Raw genomic sequence first — 22,554 nt, 5'->3', positions numbered from 1 at the left:
TAAAATATTACTTGGACCAAGTTCTTTTTGAAAAAAAAAATCAATTTCATCTGTAATTTTGACAAAAGAATATGGCACACGTCAAACAATCTAATATTTTGTTTGCTACACAAATGATTCTGAAATTTATTTACAGCTCCTAAACAATATTTCGCGAATGAAACGAAGTACGAACAACTTATTTACAAAAACCTACGAAATATTGTAGTACGAGTTGACAAATTAAATCAAAATGGAGGCAGTATCAGTATGAACGAAGCAATTAGACGTCCGGAACAAGTATCGCCAAAATCAAGTCCTCGGGGGTCCCGTTCGCCGGCATACCCTCGTGCCGACTCTTCGGGGACATTGAAAACAACGATAAGTTTAGGAAGAGTTCCTTCGGTTATTCATTCCGGTCCATTTTATCTTGTGAAAGATATTGGTCCAGCACGTATGTCAAACATGTTTATTCATTAGTAAATCGTTCCTTAGTAAAATCATGGACAGTAATAACATCAATTTAGACTACATGTTATATTACTTTATTAGACGCTTAAAACGTGTTTTAAATTCTAACTAAACCTTTTTTTTAATTGTGTCGCCCGCAGAGCAGAGGGACATTTAGGGATCACTTTACCCGGCGTCTGTCTGTCCGTCTGTAACATCTTATCAGATCCAATCCAAAGACTATTTCTACCTACGTAGCTAATAATAGCGAAGCGCCGCTCGTCACTGCGAGCTCTAACGACAACGCCTGGGCGAAGAGAAAATTCGGAATACTGCACATTCATTCAATAGAATTTTTTTCCGCAGTAATTCTGGACCCACAATGCATCGCTTCTTGTTCTCACTGCTAACTTCATTCGCACGGTAACAACAACTAAAAAATCACACAAAATAAACTCACCTTAATTTAATGGATATTGCATACAGATAGTAGATTAAACGTTCTTTGTAAAAATCATTGCACCTTTTAAACTTTGTTTATGGTAATGCAGCTAACATACGACGTCATGTGACGTCACAGTCTAGACGTTCCAAATGTCTCGTGCGGTTGGAAGAGGCGGATCTTAACGAATGAAGTAAACAATGCGCTCGCCCCAACGGTCGCACTGTCAACATATTAGCTACCAAAGTATTTAAACCTACTCCAGGTAGCTATTTTTACCTACTTTCTGCCTTATTTGCATTTTGTGGCCAAACGCTGGAACGACGCAATATGGCGAGTAACAAATTTCTTAATCAGGTCCAGCACAATACCCTGATAAAGGTATATAGCTTGATAAAGCTATATAGCTTTATCAAGGTATTACAAATACCTTGATCAAGGTATTTTATGTAACGAAAATACAAAAAAAAAATCTTAAAATATTAAATTCAAAAGTCGAATTTTGAGTAGTGGTCAGTGTGTTCACTCGTGCATGAAAAGTACACAGGTATCAAAAAGACAGCATAAAAGAGTGTCTCCTCACATGACATGCTTTTATTCTTCTTATGACATGACATGCTCTTATTCTTTGTGTTTGAGTACTTTACATGCATGAGTGAATTTACTGACAACAACTCGAAACTCGACTTTCAGTTTGTATTTTTTAAGGATTTTTTTTGTTTTTTCATTACATAAAATACCTTGATCAAGGTATTTGAAATACCTTGATAAAGCTATATAGCTTTATCAAGCTATATATGTTTATCAGGGTATTGTGCTGGACCTGTTTTAAATACAGTCACACTGACGATGAATACGACAAAAATTTTGGCCAAAAGTGATTTCTTTCTATCTTATCAATTTTGCATCAAAAACTACATCAAGTTTTATTTTCTGCGGCCGATAGCGAAGAATAAAAACTTTGGTTAAAATGTTTTACAAATCTGTATCAATTTTAAAACTTATCTTCATGCATTCTTAGATAAAATATTTTTGGGATGTCGGATTTTTCATGCATTTCTTCTCCATTCTCCACCCTGGTAAAAGTTTTTAAATTAACACCCTGGATTTTGCTGTGCAAGTACACAAGACAATAAATTACAATCTTGACCTGTTTTAAAGTATATAGAATGTTCTATCATTAAAATGATAAATGTCCTACAGATTTTAACAATAAAATTTATTTGAATTGACCAAATAAACCTTGAGTTCTCTAGGGTTCTCTGTTTAGTAGGACTGAGTTTTTTGAATGATTTTTCATGCATTTCTTCTCCACCCTGGTAAAAGTTTTCAAATTAACACCCAGCTGAATTTTTCTGTGCAAGTGCACAAAATGATAAAGAACAAGTTTGACCTGTTATAAAGAAGCTCCTTACCGGTAATTATTATTTAATTTTATTTTGGAAGATGGGAAAAAGTAGGTAGAAGTAGCTACTTAAAGTAGGTTTAAATAGTCTTTGGACTAGACCTGCTTATATCTTGAGAACTGTATGAGGTATGGATTTGATATTTTGCACATATGTTGCTTGGCTACTATGGCTTTTGTAAATTACCATGATTACAGACCTTGTGACCTTTGTCCTTGACCTTTGACCTACTTTTGAAAATATTTTACAGTGCCAATAAACTGCATATTTTTCACATTTAAGAGGTTGGCCTATGCTATTTAGCATGTGCACTGTTTGTCACAAAACAGCAAAAGAACAAGTGTTGCAATCCACTTGATCATGACCTTTGACATTTTTTGCAAAAAAATACGCTAGACAGTTTAATTTTACTTACGTGTTTTGAATTTTGAGATGCAGGGTTTTGATAATTAGCATCTATACATGTTTATGACCTCATGATCTTGTTCCTTGAGATTGTAGGACATTCAGTTATTATATTTAAATAATATCAAACAGGGTTCGACACTAACGTTAGTCCGTTAGTCTCAGACTAATACATTTTCATTCGGACTAATAAAATCTGTGGCTAATTAGTCCGAGCGGACCAATAAAAATTTCTGGAAAACAAAATGAATAAATTTCTGATGTCCGATTCTCGACAACTTTTACTGAAAAACCCCGTGTGTATTTTTAGATTTCTAGCTTTTGGCGGGTAGTTACGCAATTCCGAGTCAATTCAGCGCTTAATTTTTCGACTGAGTGATCGATATGAAGTAAAAAGTTTTTAGCGATCATGATTTAGTATGACACTTTATAGAAAGATGTTGAACGTTTTGGATGTAATGTAAAGACAAAAAAAAAAAAAAAAAAACAAAAAAAAAACGAGATCGGGAATATGGTGGTACATGCTGATTGCGAGATTTCAAGGAATCTGTGGAATAATATATTTCACGTAAATGCTTTGTTTATTTCAAAAAAAGTATAAAATGTATATTAATTGTCAAGTTAAATTAATGTTAAAAATCACAGATGTTTCTTTTTCTTTCATTTTTTGACGGACTCGTAAAACCGCGTGCGAACTAGTTAAAGTAAAGAAGCACTAGTCCGGCCGGACTAAAGCCTTAAAAAGTTAGTGTCGAACCCTGTCAAAATACATCAGGATCAGTATTCTACAATGGATTGTGTAGACTGACAATTGCAGGAAAGATAGACTGAAGTCTATTTTGGAGTGTTTTTGAAACACATATTAATAAAATAATAAATAATTATTTCTAATAATTTCAATTTAATTAGTCATTTGAGAGTTGGGGAAACATATTTTCTTGTCAGATTCTATTGCAATCTTATACAATCTGCGGGTGTTTTTTTTTCTTTCCAGACAAATGCATGAACTATAATGCTTGTAGTAAATAAATAGCTGAGCATTCTTACATTTATTTAAATCTTAAAAGAAGCTACAGAGCAGGTGACATATGCGTTCCTTGGAACACCTTAGTAAAGAATGTTCTGATGATACTCAAACCATAATCACTTTTCACACTGTTACAGGTGTTTTCTTGGGGTTCATTATCCCTCTGATCATTTTGCCTTAGTTAATGATTGATTTTTCACAAGATATCTAAATTATGATTGAATAGTGAACAACTTCAAAATACAAAATTTGCCAGAAATCTTTTTTTAAGTTGACAAGGATTAAAGGGACTAATAGTTGACAGCCAGACACAATACTTATTAACATAAGTTATTTAGTTATAATTTATTTTTCCTGACTACCTTCAAACTTGAGGCTTTAAAACTAACAATTATAATTATGCATTTTACATCCGTGCAACTGTTAATTATTGAAACGTTTGCAATGGAGTCTCTAGAGAATAGTCCAGAGAAATTTTAAAATTGATTTCCTCTTTGAACAGATCCATCAGTAATTACAGGAAGTAGCAACCTGATGATCCACTATGGCCTCCAGAACTCATATAGCAAGTTCTGTAAAAAAGAGGGGAAAGAGGAGCTAAGTGCATTCCTACCAAACCTTCCAGGATATATAGATACTCCAGGGATCCAAGACAACAGGTGACATTTAATAGGTCAAAGATAACTATTTGTAGTATGGTGTGACAATTTGACAAGTGCAGCTCCTTACACAGTTTGTAACTTTGATCCGAATCTTAAACGTCAAACCGCACAGGACACAGTCTAGACTGTGACATTCACGTTAGTTGCATTTTGATAACAGAGTGTAAAATAGTGCACTTTGTTATTGAAAGACATCGTAGAGTAGATGTGCGACAGACCATTAAGGAGACCTTTAAGGAGGGAGGAATGTGGCAGTCAGATGGGCTCGATCTTCAGTGGCCAGATAGCTCAGTTGGTAGGGCACCTGACTGGAGGAGATTCAGGGGGCTAGGGTTTCGAATCCCAGTCTGGCCTGTCACATTTGTCTCTTCTCCAGTTACAGATGCAACTATTTTGTTTCTTTTAAGCTCACAGCAAGAATAGATCTTCACAATTATTGGGGGTCTAGTATACTCACTGTTATCACATGGAATGCTAGTAGCGAAGGAATTCTTGCTTAAGAAATATACAGATTTCGGTTTGAATTTCTTCTATCTTACATGTTTGTCTTTTGAGCTCATTGCACTCACTATAATTTTCTGAAATTAAGAAAAATATGGGGTGTTTTTAATTATCTGTATTTTGAAAGTCAATTTTTATTTTTTTTTAAGTTATCTTTTGAACAATCATAATACATTGATAGAAGAAAAACCTATTTATAATGGCATAAATGGTGCCCTAAAAAAGGAAAACTAAGTGCATACTATCTTTCTGCAGCTCTTTGAGATCTCTGATAGAAAACCCACCAAAGACCAGTAAGGAACTGGTGCCATTATCTGGACCAGCTCTACAGGGGTTCCGTCTACATCCAGGACCAGTAAGAGAGAGAGAGAGAGATGTTTTTCATAGAAATCTGTAGACATAATTGTAAAAATCTGTTTAGCCAATTACATTATACACAGAACTATTTGATGATGTTGGAAATTAAATATATGATGGTTTTCAAAATTAAATATTTCTTTTGAAATCTGTTAAATTACCAAAACAATTAATATGTAGAGTTGTTTATATATATATATATATAGAGAGAGAGAGAGAGAGACAATACAGCATATATATACATTTTAGCTTTCATATACATTTTGGTGTATGTGTATATGACCACATTTCAGCTACCTGAACAATATCGATTTATGAGTCATATGCCAAAAAAGAAACATAAGCTAAAGAAACGACGAGAAGAAAAACCAGGCACCATGCAGGATACACAAGGTGAAGGTCCCAATAAGTGTTTTAAAATTATTTTTTCAAATGTTTTGATATAGTAAAAATCTTTTGAATTTGTCAAAGTCTTGTTATTTAATTACAATTATTTTATTCACAGATAATTCTCCAGAGGTGAAAGCTAAGAAAGTTAAAACAGAGGAAAACCTAAAGAAGAAGAAAAAGAAGAAAAACAAGAAGAAAGCAAAAGAGAAAGATGATGGTAAATTCAATCATTATTTTGTCAAGTTCATATATTCTTTGTTTGAAATTCTCCTTATGTGTGTTATTCTTTACTTGTATGCCTTGAAGGGCCCCAAATTGGTATCAATAAATCTTATCTATTCTTTGTTTTAAGGCATATAACTGCTATCAACTAAAAAATATCTACAGAACTTTTGTCACTTTCGATAAATCAGTCAGGAATTTCTTGTAATCCAGTTTTAAATCAACTTATAATTTCAAATTTCAGATGGCCAGTCTTGATGGTCTTGTGTGAATGAAAAAACTATGGCAGCAGAATAGTGTTCTGTATTAACAGTGTGACTGACAGCACTATTTAAAGAACTATGTATGACATAGAATGTGTGCAAGAAATAAATGTATGGTTGTAAAATATTCGAGTGTATGAATAAAATGATAATTTTTGTGATAGTCTACTTATGATGCATATTTCCCTTGGCCACCATCTTGGAGGTCATCCTGGTGATTTACCAAATTGAAACATAGCAGAAAAAGAAATTGGGAGAATAAGCCAAGCCATATGCCTACTTAACCGCCGATAAAAAAATCAATTAATTTATAACTCACGAATTCCACTTTCTGTTAAAGCTATATATGGCGTATTTGAGCTAAAAAATGATAATACACGATTGAGTGTAGATACTCATGATATAATGTTTTTTATGTTTAATTTAAAATTTTCACTGATTTTAAACTGAATTACTTCACGTTTCTATAATTAAATTGACTTTAAATGTGTCTTTTATTTAAATGTGGAGTCAGTAAATAAATTGGTTATTTTTTTCATTTTTTGATATCTTTGAAACGCTGTTGATTTAAATCGTGTAATTTACAGAAAAGACTTATCTTTATATAAAGTAATAAATCAAATGGAAAGATATTTTTAATTTTGGTTATCTGCATGAACTTATCAAAAAAATACGCCATATATGACCTTAAATTTATGTAATGTTTATTTCCATTTGCAATACAAAATTGACAATACTTGAATATAGTAACAGTAAAATTAATTCCAATTAACACACAAAAAAATGGCAACACACTCAATTTTTACAAAACTGACATAAATTGGATGCTATAAATACATTTTTGTGAAATAGAGTGGGTCATAACATAACTGCAGATCTGTAGCTCACTGGTCTGAAAAAAAATTGGGATGGATGACCAGAAAGCTACAGTGCCACCCATTGAAAAATAAGAGGTCCATGGGCCACATCGCTCACCCGAGTAACTTTGGCCATGCAGTTCTTTACCAGATTTCCCCCATTGTGATACCTATTATGGCCCCACCCTACCCCCGGGGGTCCAGATTTGAACAATTTAAAATCTACACTACCCCAGGATGCTTCCACAAAAGTTTCAGCTTTTCTGGCCCAGTGGTTCTTGAGAAGATTTTTCCAATATATTTCAATGTAAAACTTGGATAACCTATTGTGGCCCCGCCCTATCCCTGGGGGTCATGGTTTGAACAATTTAGAATCTACACTACTCCAGGATGCTTCCACATAAGTTTCAGCTTTTCTGGCCCAGTGGTTCTTGAGAAGATTTTTTAATGACCCCACCCTATTTTTATCTTTTCTTGATTATCTCCCCTTCCCAAAGGGAATTGGCCCTTTATTTTAACAAATTAAACTCCCTTTCCCCCAAGGATACTTTGTACCAAGTTTGGTTAAAATTGGCCCAGTGGTTCTTGAGAAGTTGAAAATGTGGAAAGTTTACAGATGGATGGACGACGGACAACGGGTGGTCAGAAAAGCTCACTTGAGCTTTCAGCTAAAAAGTTTATATTTATTAAAAAATAAAAAAACAAAAATGTGCGCTGTTTCTCGATTTATTTCTCCTTATATTTCAAGTGCCATCTCAAAATATTACAAACCGTGTGTTTCTAATTTTTTCACTACTTCCACAATAAAACATATCCCAAGTCAAAGTGGAAGGCAGTTCTTTGGCAGTTTTTTAACCTTCACAGTTCAATGCTGAAGTAGTTTTTAGACAGTTTACTAGCCTTCTCCTCTGTTGTTGGCTGAAGGTTTTTGCATGCTAGTCATTAGACAGTTTTTATTAGCAGTCCACCATTTAAGCAGTTGCTAGGCAGTTCATTAGCAGTATCTTAGCAGTTGCTAAGCAGTTTCCTTGGCAGTGTCTAAGCAGTCAATAGGAAGGTTGAGGTGAACTGCTTAAAAACTGCTAAGCAACTGCTATAGGCAGTTTCCTTTGCTATACATATATGGAAATGACTCCACCTACATATAAATATGAAAAATATATGAACTGCTTAAAAACTGGTAAGAAACTGCTATAAGCAGTTTCCTTGTCTACTTATAAGGAGGTAACTCCACCCATTTATGAATATGAAAATGCATAAAATTTATGCTTCAGGGTGATTCATTCATAAATATAACATTACAGATGGGAATTTAGCTTTATATTAGATTTAATCATTGTGTAGATGAATAAACATCATTTTTAAGGATTTCATTTTCCACTCAATTATCATACAGGTATAAATTGTAAATAAGTCCTTTCATCAAGTTCATTTTCTTGCATTTCTTATAAACAAGTGCCAACTTTAGAGCTTGGTCAGTATAGGGGGCTAATCTGCAGATCCCTCAATCAGCAACTTCTATCTGCAAAAATTTTGAATTTATAATTATAATAGTTGCTCGGGAAGTGCCAGTCAATAAAAAGATCATATACATCAATATAGCCACTTATCTTGAAAGAATGATAAATTACTGCATTTAGCTTTACAATTTGACCTAATATAACTGAATCACATAGTTCTTAAAAGAAATTGTTGAAGAGAGTTTGCAATATATATATATTGAGGAATGTTTGATCCTATATTCAGAATTATAAAGTAACATTTATTACATTTATTTATCTAATGATGTAAATTAATTCATGTACATATGTAAACTGTAATTACTGATAAAATATTGCATTTACCATGTTTATATCTAAATTAAGTACTAATAATTAAAATACAAACAGATTATATGTTTTATATTTAGTAATCTGAAATGAGAGAGGGGATATAATATATCACAAGCCCGGACTTACCCTTTTCTCAGCATACTTTACCCTGCCAGCAAATCTTTAAAATTTTCCTGTCACCCTTTTTTCATTGTTGCCACATGGTCATATTAAATTGATCTTTAATATTTCCCATCTCATGGACTTCAGATACATTTGTAACTAATTAATGTTCACATCCAATCCAATATGGTGATGACAGATATATATGTATTTCCCAAAGTATATTTCACTTCTTTACTGTATAAATCTATATAATTTCATACCCTCACAAACATGAATTTGTACTGAAATTTTGAACTGGTCTGAGAAGCGCGCACAAATCTTGACTGGCTCCCCTCAATGGATACAACCCTAAGTTTCAAGCAACCGTGGGGGACACAGCAGGTTGTTAATGTAACTAGAGGACTGGATTTGCAAGTTGATGGGATAAAGTGTGCATGCCTTTTTAATACGTAGCCTCAATTTATTATAAACTACTGTATCATTTCTAGTAAGATTAATAAATATATCTTTGTTTCTTTCTAATTTTATTTTCTGTATAAGAAATTCCTGCCTGGCCCCCAATTATTTGTGATGCTATCATCAGGAAGCATTAACAGTAACACATGGGCAATTGTAATGAAGGCTAGTGAAAGCTAGGACCACCAAGAGTGACAAAGTATTGTATTTCCTCATGTGAGAAGCTGAAATGAATTAGTTGCACTTTTAGCAGTTTTGAGGGACTGCCTTGTTTGACTGCTTAAGTTTGTTCAATACTGAACTGCCAACACAAATTCTTAACAGTTTCTTAACCAGTCTGTTAGCAGTTTTAAGGAATGCTAAGACTGTTAGAAACTGCTTAAAAACTGCCTAAAAACCTCCAAACTGCCTAATAACTGTTTATAAACTGCTAAAATAAGCAGTTCACTTTGATTTGGGATTTCCCAAAACCATTGTTAATAGCCCTCCTGGGCCTGAAGTTGAGACCATCAAAGATTTCGACTACCTAGGAATCCGAGCATGTTGACCTCCAATTGGGCGGCCAACAGGAAATATCTTTAGCTAAAGTCAAGTCCATCAAAAACTATCTATGGGACATTTGTTTTTATCAGGTGTGGATTACAAGTTAAAAATGGAAGAATTAAGAGCGATTTTAAATTAGAACTGTAAGCTATGAAAACATATGGGTATATGTTTTATGTAAAGTAATATTGATTCAGAAGTGTTATTGAAATTACATGGTATTTTTTAAAGGTAATTAAATAAATTACAATTGCACATAATTGAAAAAATGATTAATTTCAAAATACTTTCAATAACTTTGAAAAATGTAATTAATAACACTTATCTACAATTACATGTTTTGATTACCCATCCTTGATTACATCACTGTTGCATCAGATCATGAGATTTTGATTGACTGAATTTTAATTCCTTTCTTTTTTTAGTGGAAGATGTTGAAATTTCCTAGGATTTAATTTTGAGATTTAATATATGTAAAGCAGAGCTGAAATTAAATACCCAAGGCATATCAATTTTTCTGAGTCAGAGCCATTTATATTGTAAATTAACTTTTAAATGTACTCTTCATGAAATAATTTTGAAATGTTTTTCCATTGGAAAGTTAAGGGATGCCACCAATTAGCACACAGGTGCTCTGCCACTGAACTACCAGTCCAGAGTTCCGGTACCCAATTTCTGTTACACTCTTCTCTCCTTTTTATTGAGGCTTTCCACCTGAAAAACCATCAAAATGCTTTCTAAACCATCTGTAGTTTTGTACAGTGCCAAATATGACAGGCAGGGAAAATTGTCAACCAGTTGGGTACTTGAACCCAATGCAAGGTAGCTCTATGTTTAGATCACTCTCTGGTGTATCTTAATCCAACTTAAAGTAGTGATGAATCCATGGATACTTATTTTAATGAGATGCACTTTGCAAATGCAGCATATGACCATCATTTTATATTTCAGGTTTAATGTAAAGGCCTGCATCTAGGTCACCTCTGGCTTATCTTTAGAGGTATCCAAACCAATCTTGCAGATGTGGTGCATCTGTGGATGCTTCATGTGGGGCATATACTCCTATTACATATGTACTGCATCTGATCTACATTTTACACTACCATGACTCCAATTACACCAATAACGGTACCTGGAAGATTAAGACCAGCATTCGGCTTACTTTTCAGCTTATCTCGTAAGATATTCACACTGAATTTTAAAAAAAATATTGTACATTATGCATCGTTAAATACTTATTGTGATGCTGCATCTGACCAAAATTTTATGCAGTGTAGTTTCATTTAAGTTCAGTATCAAAGTCTGTTCCCAGCTCACCACAAGTAGTTTCCTAACCAAAACTAAACCTTTAGTGCATCAGTGGATGCTTATTATGTAGCATAATTCAGATGCTGCAAGTGCATGATCTACATTTTAACACTTCTTTTAGCAATAGTCTGTTCCCTGCTTATTACTGGTGGTATTCAAACCAGCTTGACCATACATGTTAGATGCATTTATCCAATGTTGCATCCAACCTATACTTTATACACTTGAGTGCTTTATACAGCATTTTACCCTGTTAGCTTACCACTCAAAGTTCTTATCACAAAAGGGGGGGGGGGGGGGGGGGAATGATGAAGGCAAAGAATAATTTGCAATCAAGTGTTTTTTTTTTTTTTTTTTTTTCAATTCTATTCCTAGTTCTTTTTAATGACCAGATCATTTTTATTAAAAATAAGAATTGCCTAATATTGCTAGTTGACAACATCATATGGTGAAACAAGCTGAAGTCAAACCTCAAGTCAAATTCTCTCAAATTTCAGGGGGCATTTACCTTCTCATCTTTATTTAGCACAAACACAAAATAAGAACATTCTGTCAGTATTTTATTTTAAATAATGTTTAGAAGACCATTTTGTGAGGGTACTGTCGGCTTCCAAGTGAGAACATGGAACCAAGGTAACCAAACAACAATTTTTTCTCAGGATTTTTGCGGATCACATCCAGAATTTGTTTATCAACAGCCACCTGGTCTTCTTTCCTTTCATCACTGACAGTGTACACCTAAAGAAAGAAAAAAAAATACCATAAAAATAAGTACCAAGTTAAAACTAAATTGATTTCTCCCTTATTTGGTTAATAATTCATGTATGTACTAATACATGTACATGTAAATCTTATTTAAAAGCCACATGACAAAGTTTTTAAACAAATCCCCCCCCCCCCCCCCAAAAAAAATAAACAAATAAAATAAATAAATCAAAATCTCAAAATCTCTTGTTGATAGCATATTTAACGGTCACCTGAGTATATTACAACACTTTAAAGGATCAAGAGATGCATTAAATAAACAAAATAAACTTATAGATGAAGCTATGTTGCCCAAAAGCAAGAGAAATAGGATGATCAGGAATCAAAAAAATAATTAGTTTTAGTACTCATTAACAATCTTACATAGAACTATTTACTTGCCTGTATTTGCCCCCATTTGTCAATAACACCATGCAAACTAAACAACAGTGTTGAGCACTATTAGAAAACCCATCTCATTCCCTCTTACATTGGCCTCTCTTAGTCTTACCTCTATATACATTTTTACTCTTCAAACTGCAAGGTTGATAGTTGGATGCATTTATTCTACACAATGAGGATGACTTAGATTTACTATCTTTTATGGCCTTGTGCGAAACAACAAGTCAGACAGCACCAAATATTTAATTAACAAAGATTTGGTATATTTGTCTCATTTTTATTTATCCATTATTATCTATTTGACCATTAACAAGAGGCCCAAGGGCCTTAACGGTCACCTGAGTATAATGCAACAATTTCGAAGTTAAGCCCTAAAGCAAGAGAAGTAGGAAGATCAGGATCAACAAAATAATTAGTCTAGTATTCAGTGTCAACTCATGAATTAAGTTCTAATCTGTCCCCCACTCAACACCATCACCATGCAGACTATTGACAAACTACTAGTGCTTCTGTACTATTTTTAAACCCATATTAAGACCTCTAGCATTGACCTCTCTTATGGTCTTTGAAGAACTTTTAATAAGATAAGTTATTTTTGTCTCATTTTTATTTATCTATTACTTACAGGTCTACCTGATTATTAAAACTAAGAAAGTACTTTTTTAATTATACGATAAACATTCTTGCATAACTATCTCATTCTATTAACCTTTCAAATACATTATTTACAGTGGTTAATTATCAAAGGTGAATGGAAAAGGGGAATAAATTCTCTCAGTAGAATACAAATTAATAGAGCCCTGCCCAGGACCAGAATGCTTAGACGAATGGTCCAGATGTTTAAAAATCTGGTAGAAATACACTTACTCATATCATTTAAACTTTTCCTCAGTTTGCTTCCGATATACCCAGAAGCAGAGAAGAATTTCACAGGTACAATGCATTTTCACTACAGATTCAACAAAGCCTTACCCTAACATCAGAACCCAAGACCAAGGGTCAAGAAATTTACAAATTTGGAAGAGTTACCCTCATTGTCATAACTATGGACTTCAAAGAATTAACACTTTTCCACTATATTATCAAACCCCCCCCCCCCTCGTTATGCCAGAACCCCTGACCCTAGGACCACAAGATTTAAAAATTCTGTTCAAAGCTCCCATTTTCATCATAGCTAAGCAATTTATTTATCAGCTCAACACTAAGGAGCAGACAGGATTAATTAATGATTAATTAATAGAATTAATGCTTTTTCACTATATAATCAATAGAGCCCCCCCCCCCCCCCTCCTCAAGAACCCCAAAAACTGAGGCCATATATTTAAAAATTTTGGAAGAGGCATCCTTATCTATCATAATCATGTAATCATGCACTTAGTTTGTTTAAATAATCTCCAGTAGCAGAGAATAAGATTTTCAAAGAATCAATGCATTTTCACTATATAATCAATAGAGCCCCACCCTAACACCAGAGCCCCTGACCCTGGGGCCATGAAATTCACAATTTTTGAAAAGGCATCCTTATGCATCATAACCATGCACTTAGTTTGTTTAAATAGTCTCCAGTAGAAGAGAAGAAGATTTTCAAAGAATCAATGCATTTTCACTATATAATCGATAGAGCCCCGCTCTAACACCAGAACCCCTGACCCTGGGGCCATGAATTCCACAATTTTGGAAGAGGCACTCTTTCTCATCATAACTATGTACTTAGTAACTTTATTTAATACCCAGGAGCAGAGAAGAAGATTTTCAAAGAATTAAAGCATTTTCACTATATAATCAATAGAGCCCCACCCTAACACCAGAACCCCTGACCCAGGGGCCATGGCTTTCACAATTCTGGAAGAGGCCCACCTCATCATAACTATGTACTTAGTTTATCACCTTAATGCCCAGGAGCAGAGGAGAAGATTTTCAAAGAAATAATGCATTTTTACTATATAGTTGATAGAGCCCCGCCCTAACACCAGAACCCCTGACCCTGGGGCCATGAATTTCACAATTTTGGAAAAGGTACTCTTGCTCATTATAACTATGTACTTAGTTACTTTATTAAATATCCAGAAGCAGAGAAGAAGATTTTCAATGAATTAATGCATTTTCACTACATAATCAATAGAGCCCCGCCCTAACACCAGAGCCCCTGACCCTGGGGCCATGAATTTCACAGTTTTGAAAAGGCACTTTTGCTCATCATACCTATGTACTTAGTTCCGTTATTTAATACCCAGGAGCAGAGAAGAAGATTTTCAAAGAATTAATGCATTTTCACTATATAATCTATAGGGCCCCGCCCTAACACCAGAACCCCTGACCCTGGGGCCATGAATTTCACAATTTTGGAAGAGGCACTCTTGCTCATCATAACTATGTACTTAGTTCCGTTATTTCATACCCAGGAGCAGAGAAGAAGATTTTCAAAGAATTAATGCATTTTCACTATATAATCTATAGAGCCACGCCTTAACACCAGAACCCCTGACCCTGGGGCCATGAATTTCACAATTTTGTAAGAGGCACTCTTGCTCATCATAACTATGTACTTAGTTCCTTTATTTAATACCCAGGAGCAGAGAAGAAGATTTTCAAAGAATTAATGGATTTTCACTATATAATCAATAGAGCCCCGCTCTAACACCAGAACCCCTGACCCTGGGGCCATGAATTTCACAATTTTGGAAGAGGCACTCTTGCTCATCATAACTATGTACTTAGTAACTTTATTTAATACCCAGGAGCAGAGAAGAAGATTTTCAAAGAAATAATGCACTTTCACTATATGATCTATATAGCCCCACCCTGGGGCTAGAACCCCTGACCCTGGGGCCATGAATTTCACAATTTTGGTAGAGGGCTCAATGCTTATTACAATGATGCCAACAGTTTGACTGCTTGATGTCCAGGAGTAAAGAAGAAGATTTTTAAAGATTGCATTATTTTTGGTGGTTTTAGCCCCACCCCTCAGGCCCCTGGGGGGCAGGGACCATGAAATTCACAATTTTTGTTCCCCTTCACCTATAGATGCTATATACCAAATTTGGTTGAAATTGGTTGAGCGGTTCTAGAGAAGAAGTTAAAAATGTTCAAAAGTTAACGCATGACGGACGACGCACGACGACGGACGAAAACAGATAGCAATAGGTCACCTGAGTGACTCAGGTGACCTAAAAATTAGGAAAGTACTTTTTTGTATTATATATTATAAAAATTCTTGTATAATTCTCTTATTCAATTGACTTTTCAGTTATACTTTTTTCATTGGTAAATATTTTTTCATAGGTAAATAGCAAAGGGGAATAATATCTCTCAGTAAGAGCCCGGCCAGCACCAGAACACTTGACCAAGTAGTCCAAAATTTAAAAAAAAATCTGGTAAAAATATCCTTGCTTATTACAACTTTGTACTCTGTTTACCTCTTAGATGTCCAGAAGCAGAAATGATTTTCAAAGAAATATGCATTTTCACAATAGATTCAACACAGCCCTGCCCTAACACCAGAACCCCTGACCAAGGGACCAAGAAATTCTCAATTTTGAAAGAGGCACATTTTCTAGGGCTGCACAATAATATCGATATTCCGGCCGGTACACTGCGATTTCCTTAGCAAAAAATATCAAATTGCGATACCTTTTTTTTCAGTACCAATATACATGTAATAACATGCTCAGGTATTAGATTTCTTAAGTAAAAGGTAAAATTAATATGTCAGAAACGTTTTCAATTGTGCCAAACAGTAATTTAGGTTGTTGTTATATGGATGGATTTTGTTGCAAAACTGTAGTGAAATCAACAAGAACTTTCCTGTGACAACGTATTTATAATAGTTACATGCATTCTGCTTATAAATGGAGGTTAAAAGAAAAATAGAAAAAAAAAAGCATTTTAACCGTTATTGAAAATATTGCAAAACATCGCAATACAGATAAAAATATTGCAATAAGTAATTTTCAGCCAATACACAGCCCTAGCATTTCACTGTATTATCAAAAGAGCCCCCCCCCCCCCCCAACACCAGAATCCCTTACCCAGAGGTCATGAAATTCACAATTTTGGAAGAGGCACCTTATCATCATAACTATGCTCTTCATTTATTTGCTTGATTGATATCCATGAGCAAAAAAGGTGATTTTTAAAACATTAATGCATTTAATAGAGCCCCCCCCCCATGCACACACACACTATCCCTTCACTCCCTGAATCCGGGATGTTTCGCGCCGATTCTTTTTCGCACTGAGATGGTTCGCGCCAGGATGATTCGCGCCGATTTGGGCGCGAAACATCTCACGTTTTATTTTAAATATTTCATCACATTATATTATTTATCAAATATGATATAAATATTTTGTGTGCTCAAATTCATGACTTAATAACATGCACTGCTATAGTTAACGGATCGTACGGTGCCCGTTTGCTCAGCGTGTCTGTTCAACAATTCAATGTCAGTGTTTCAATGAGGATTTAATTGTAATAAGTTGGAGATCAAAGGTGAGAATTTAAGTTGATGTGTGGATTGTCCAAGCCAGCAATAATTACTTAATTAGATGGCGGTATTATAATTATCTACTAATACGTAATATTAGCACGGCGTTTATAATAATTCACAATTATGCTATGTATGTATACTTCAAACACAGACATAAATAATTTACGTCTCTGCTTCAAATATAATCTTCTTAAATTAATGTTCCAAAAATTTCTATATTTACATATATGTAAAATCTAAAATTTTGTAAAATGAACGAAAGTCAGTAGCACATTTATGTACTTGGAGTGAAACATCGTGGGGCGAACCATCTCAGCGCGAAACAGAATTGGCGCGAAACATCGCGAGGCGAACGATGCATAGGTGCGAAACATCCCGTTACCCACTCCCTTGGGTCACAAATTGCACAATTTTGAAAGAGGAACCCTTGCTAATCATAACCATGCACTTAGTTTATCTGCTGAATACCAAGGGGCAGAGAATATCTTAAATTAATGCATTTTAATACTATATAATCAAAAGAACCCTCCCATAACACCAGAACACCTGACCCTGGGGTCATGAAATCCACAATTTTGGAAGAGGCACACTTGTTCATCATAACAATACACTAAGTTTATTTGCTTAATACCCAGCAGTGCTCCAAGTTGAGACAAAATTGGTCGCGTTTGCTACCATAAATTTAATTTTGCAACTAGAAATTAAAACTAACTTGTATTTTCCGAGAAATGGACTGAGACATGTCAATTTTTATCATCGGGATTGGGATTTTGCAATAAGTAATTTTCAGCCAATACACAGCCCTAGCATTTCACTGTATTATCAAAAGAGCCCCCCCCCCCCCCAACACCAGAATCCCTTACCCAGAGGTCATGAAATTCACAATTTTGGAAGAGGCACCTTATCATCATAACTATGCTCTTCATTTATTTGCTTGATTGATATCCATGAGCAAAAAAGGTGATTTTTAAAACATTAATGCATTTAATAGAGCCCCCCCCCCCCATGCACACACACACTATCCCTTCACTCCCTGAATCCGGGATGTTTCGCGCCGATTCTTTTTCGCACTGAGATGGTTCGCGCCAGGATGATTCGCGCCGATTTGGGCGCGAAACATCTCACGTTTTATTTTAAATATTTCATCACATTATATTATTTATCAAATATGATATAAATATTTTGTGTGCTCAAATTCATGACTTAATAACATGCACTGCTATAGTTAACGGATCGTACGGTGCCCGTTTGCTCAGCGTGTCTGTTCAACAATTCAATGTCAGTGTTTCAATGAGGATTTAATTGTAATAAGTTGGAGATCAAAGGTGAGAATTTAAGTTGATGTGTGGATTGTCCAAGCCAGCAATAATTACTTAATTAGATGGCGGTATTATAATTATCTACTAATACGTAGTATTAGCACGGCGTTTATAATAATTCACAATTATGCTATGTATGTATACTTCAAACACAGACATAAATAATTTACGTCTCTGCTTCAAATATAATCTTCTTAAATTAATGTTCCAAAAATTTCTATATTTACATATATGTAAAATCTAAAATTTTGTAAAATGAACGAAAGTCAGTAGCACATTTATGTACTTGGAGTGAAACATCGTGGGGCGAACCATCTCAGCGCGAAACAGAATTGGCGCGAAACATCGCGAGGCGAACGATGCATAGGTGCGAAACATCCCGTTACCCACTCCCTTGGGTCACAAATTGCACAATTTTGAAAGAGGAACCCTTGCTAATCATAACCATGCACTTAGTTTATCTGCTGAATACCAAGGGGCAGAGAATATCTTAAATTAATGCATTTTAATACTATATAATCAAAAGAACCCTCCCATAACACCAGAACACCTGACCCTGGGGTCATGAAATCCACAATTTTGGAAGAGGCACACTTGTTCATCATAACAATACACTAAGTTTATTTGCTTAATACCCAGCAGTGCTCCAAGTTGAGACAAAATTGGTCGCGTTTGCTACCATAAATTTAATTTTGCAACTAGAAATTAAAACTAACTTGTATTTTCCGAGAAATGGACTGAGACATGTCAATTTTTATCATCGGGATTGGGATTTACTTTTTCCAAGATTCTCTATCAAGAAAATGTTTGGAGACTTGTGAGTAAGAAGCAGGCATTGTAAAGTGTCACAAGGATCTAGATTATGTAATGTTTTAACAGCATGCCATGCAGTTAAGTAAAGTAAAAGAACAAATCAACATAAACTTTTTAGAATCCAGCCTTGTTAACAAAACAGTGTGTCAATTGCTTGCATATCACAACTAATAAAGAGTATTTAGGCAGTATTAACAGAAATTGTTAAATGGGTTAGATACGTAGTAATTGAGTAAACATGGCCATCAACGAGTGACAAAGTCCTGTCTCAATAGGTGTAACTCATTGTATTTCATTTAATTTAAATTACAAAATCAGATCACTTGTGTTCATTTGTGTACAATAAACTGTGTAAAACCATAGGAGTGGTTGCATTTAATTAAAATATTTCATAAGTGGTTCCATCAACCTAGCAGTTTAGTCATAGTAATAAGTCATCTCTGATTTAATAAAGACATGGTACACATTTGAGTGTTTGTTCCTTGTTTAATAATTTACTTGTTTTTTTTTTCCAAAATGTTTTCACTATTAAAGGTGAGTGATTGGCCAATTGTTGCTGACAATTGAAAGTTGGTCGCTAGAAGCCACCCGACATTGATTATCGATTATGATTTTCATAATCGATTAATTTGAAAAAATAAAAACATGACTTAACAAAAACTAAATAACTTTGTATGATTTGATATTTTTTAAGATTTAAAAAAATATGGCTGCGCCATGTGATACCGATGAAAGAGATCTGAATATTAATATGAATGTGCCTCTGACACCTCAAAGAAATTTCCATATTGTTGATGAATTCAACTCCTGAAAATCTGTGCATTTTCAAATAACTGACCTCTTTTTTGGTGTCAAAGATTTCCCCCTCTGTGTGTCGGGGCTTCTTCAGCTGTTTACGGTTGAAGTATTTGTCATTCAGGCGTTCTGGTAGTTTAACACCACTGATGTCCAGCTTTGTTTTTGTGGCGATAGTGTAGATTTGGTTGATTCTTCTGAGAGGGCAACCATTCAAATGGAATGGACCTAAAAGAAGAGTCATGTATGTACACAATGTTTCAGTGATTGTTCTGTAACATACAATAAGACAAAGATGCACATATAAGTAATCAACAATTATAATAGGCTAATTTTTTGGCAGGGATTCCTGAATGTGCAGTGCACTTCAGAAACTGTACATCGACTCATACTTGTCAAAAAATCCTGGTATCCTGTTTCCTCACATGTATAGAGAAGACCTGGGGCTACATGTCATCCATAGTACTAACTTTTTTAAAAAAAAATATGTACAGAGATTTTTAAAAACATCTAACTTGTAACAAGTTATTAAATTCCTAAGAAATCATTATACCATAAACTTCCTCTCTACTTTTTTTATCTTTCTCAAAGGCAACCCATGATGCTCTTCTTTCCTTTTACAGATTCTCCCTCATTAATTGTTTTTTAATCTTTGAACCCAATTAAAAAGATCAGGGCTCTCAGACCACTTACTGGGACTGGGGCTGGGTCCATAAAAAGTGGGAAAATTATCAATTCTTAAGGGAATTTTGGGAAAATTGTTAAACCTTAAAATCATGATATATTGAATTTCTGGTGTCTGCAGTTATCAACTTCACTGTATGAATAACAGGTTAAATTAAAAAAGAAAAAATATCTAACTATATGTTCTTAAATCTAGGGGGGGGGGGGGGGGGGGGGGGGGGAATGACTTGGGGAAAATAAACATATTCAATTGGGAAAAAAGTTCCTTTTTTGAATTGGGAATGGGGCCTTTGAACTGCCCCAATATAGACAATCGAGAGCCTTGTAAGATCAGTGATGATTCTGTGTATTGGCCAAAAATATCTTAAATTGTTTGGGGGTCGAGGGGCTGACAAAATATGGACTTTATGCAATTTTACAAGCCCAAAATAGGTTTAAATGAGTGACAATATTTGAAGTGCGACTGTTTGTCCAACAACTTTTACATCCTGACCTGGCTGAATGTACCGCCATGCCATTGTAAGGAAGTCTGAATCATCCCTACATTTTTGTTTACCTTACTTGGAGATAAATGCAAATGTCTGGATGATGCAGACTAGATCAAAACACGGACAAAACAACTTGAATTTTTTACCAAGACAAAAATGGAAACGCATCGCTGCAACAAAAAGAAAGTACTGAAATATCGGAAAACAGTTCTTGGATTCAAATTAGCTGAATTCCACTAAATATCTGAACAGAATCATCACTGGAAGATGCACTTTTAAAAAAAAACTTGTGTATTTTTTATGCAATTTACCTGTAACCAAAAGTAATCCAGAATCCAACTGTTTCAAGAAGACAACTCTCTGCAATGAATAATAAATGTTGGCAATAGACTTTATCAAAGTAGACCAAAGGATAGCAAAATAGCAACAGGCAAAATGTAATTAAAGTGTGAGTCACCTTCTTGTAAGCTGTGCGTCATACTGCCTTAATTTTGTGATAAACAATCAATGTTACATTGGAACCATCATTTTTTTTTAATTAAAAAAAAAATAATGCCCATGATGGAGTAAATAAAACTTGGTTTAACTTTAGTGATAGCTTGTTTAGTAAAATGCTACTAAATTTGTTTTAAATTTCTTTAATATGTGTCCATGCACTGACCAAATTAAAATAAAGACAGTGGCACTAAATAATAAATGTAATTGAAGATTACCTGAGGGATTACAATTGATAAATGATTTACCTTTCCCTTGTGACGACCAGCCACAAGAATAAGAACAGTGCCAGGAGTAATTGAGGGTCTTATGCTGTGCTTGTGCTTGGAAAAGGCAGTCTTTCTGGACCTCAGCTTTCTGGGTTTATCCTCAGTTGGGTAATAGCGAGACTGAATAAAAATTTCAACACATATATCAAACTATAAACATTACCTGTCTGATACAAAATTCTCAGAAAGAAAAAGTTGAGTTTTACAAACCCCAAAATCATACTTATTTCATCTGATCATTACATAAATAATTTAACATGTTCATTACTATTCTGGTTTTTCTGACAAGTCTGGAACCACCATTTTTATCTCCACCAATAGTCTTCTTCACCATGCGGGTCTCAGTCTGTTTCTTTGCAGCTGGTTTAGCAGCCGCTGCCTTTGGCTTGGCTGCTTTTGTCTCGGCTTTCGGTCCCATCTTAAAAAATGCAACGAAATTATAAATTCATGCTGAACACTTTTTTCTAAGAGACAGACGTATATTCCCTTGAAATGTCTGTTTTCAGTTAATCAAATCAGGGACCTATATACTAATTAGTATATAGGTCCCTGATCAAATGTACTGTTTCACTTTTACTCCTTTTGAATATAAAAATTCGTAACAACACCAAATCAGAATTTGTTTCAGAATGCAGTGTCAAAGGTTAATATATTTTGCTTGTACCCACGTTTGTTTTGATACATATTTTGGATAAATTTAATACATATACGGGAAAACTAGATATGACCCTTCATAAAAAGGTACATTGTTAATGTGTTTTTATTTGGAAATCATCTTAATAATCTACGATGACATTGATTTAGACCGGATTTCTCTTGCAATATACATATTTCTCATTCACTCACATCGACGG

The 22,554-nt window shown here is 34.5% G+C and overlaps 2 protein-coding genes across 3 annotated transcripts; one reads left to right on the top strand and one right to left on the bottom strand.

Annotated features, from left to right (window-relative positions):
- The first annotated feature begins 219 nt into the window (after nucleotides 1-219).
- LOC133196669 (mediator of RNA polymerase II transcription subunit 19-like) lies at nucleotides 220-6,267 on the top strand. Of its 2 annotated transcripts, none has more exons than XM_061332528.1 (6): nucleotides 220-433; nucleotides 4,212-4,368; nucleotides 5,128-5,227; nucleotides 5,523-5,622; nucleotides 5,735-5,836; nucleotides 6,086-6,267. In XM_061332528.1, the coding sequence occupies exons 1-6, from the start codon at nucleotides 250-252 to the stop codon at nucleotides 6,097-6,099; spliced, it is 657 nt and encodes a 218-aa protein (XP_061188512.1). In that variant the 5' UTR covers nucleotides 220-249; the 3' UTR covers nucleotides 6,100-6,267. The 2 variants fall into 2 exon arrangements, with proteins under 2 accessions (XP_061188512.1, XP_061188511.1); XM_061332527.1 differs by having other exon boundaries at nucleotides 5,523-5,628.
- A 5,481-nt stretch (nucleotides 6,268-11,748) lies between these two features.
- Nucleotides 11,749-22,141, bottom strand: LOC133197646 (large ribosomal subunit protein eL6-like). The gene is made up of 5 exons (XM_061333762.1): nucleotides 21,969-22,141; nucleotides 21,680-21,820; nucleotides 21,248-21,296; nucleotides 19,808-19,992; nucleotides 11,749-11,943 (listed from the first exon to the last, which is right to left on the bottom strand). Exons 1-5 carry the CDS (start codon nucleotides 22,116-22,118, stop codon nucleotides 11,782-11,784), a joined length of 687 nt encoding a protein of 228 aa, XP_061189746.1. The 5' UTR covers nucleotides 22,119-22,141; the 3' UTR covers nucleotides 11,749-11,781.
- Nucleotides 22,142-22,554: the final 413 nt, after the last annotated feature.

This window comes from Saccostrea echinata, unplaced genomic scaffold (genome assembly GCF_033153115.1).
Source record: "Saccostrea echinata isolate AGI-Se365-2 ecotype Australia unplaced genomic scaffold, CSIRO_AGI_Sech_v1 ptg000030l, whole genome shotgun sequence".
NCBI classification, from domain to species: Eukaryota; Metazoa; Mollusca; class Bivalvia; order Ostreida; family Ostreidae; genus Saccostrea; species Saccostrea echinata.
The sequence above is the reverse complement of the archived record's forward strand: the minus strand, read 5'-3'. Positions and strand labels throughout refer to the sequence as shown.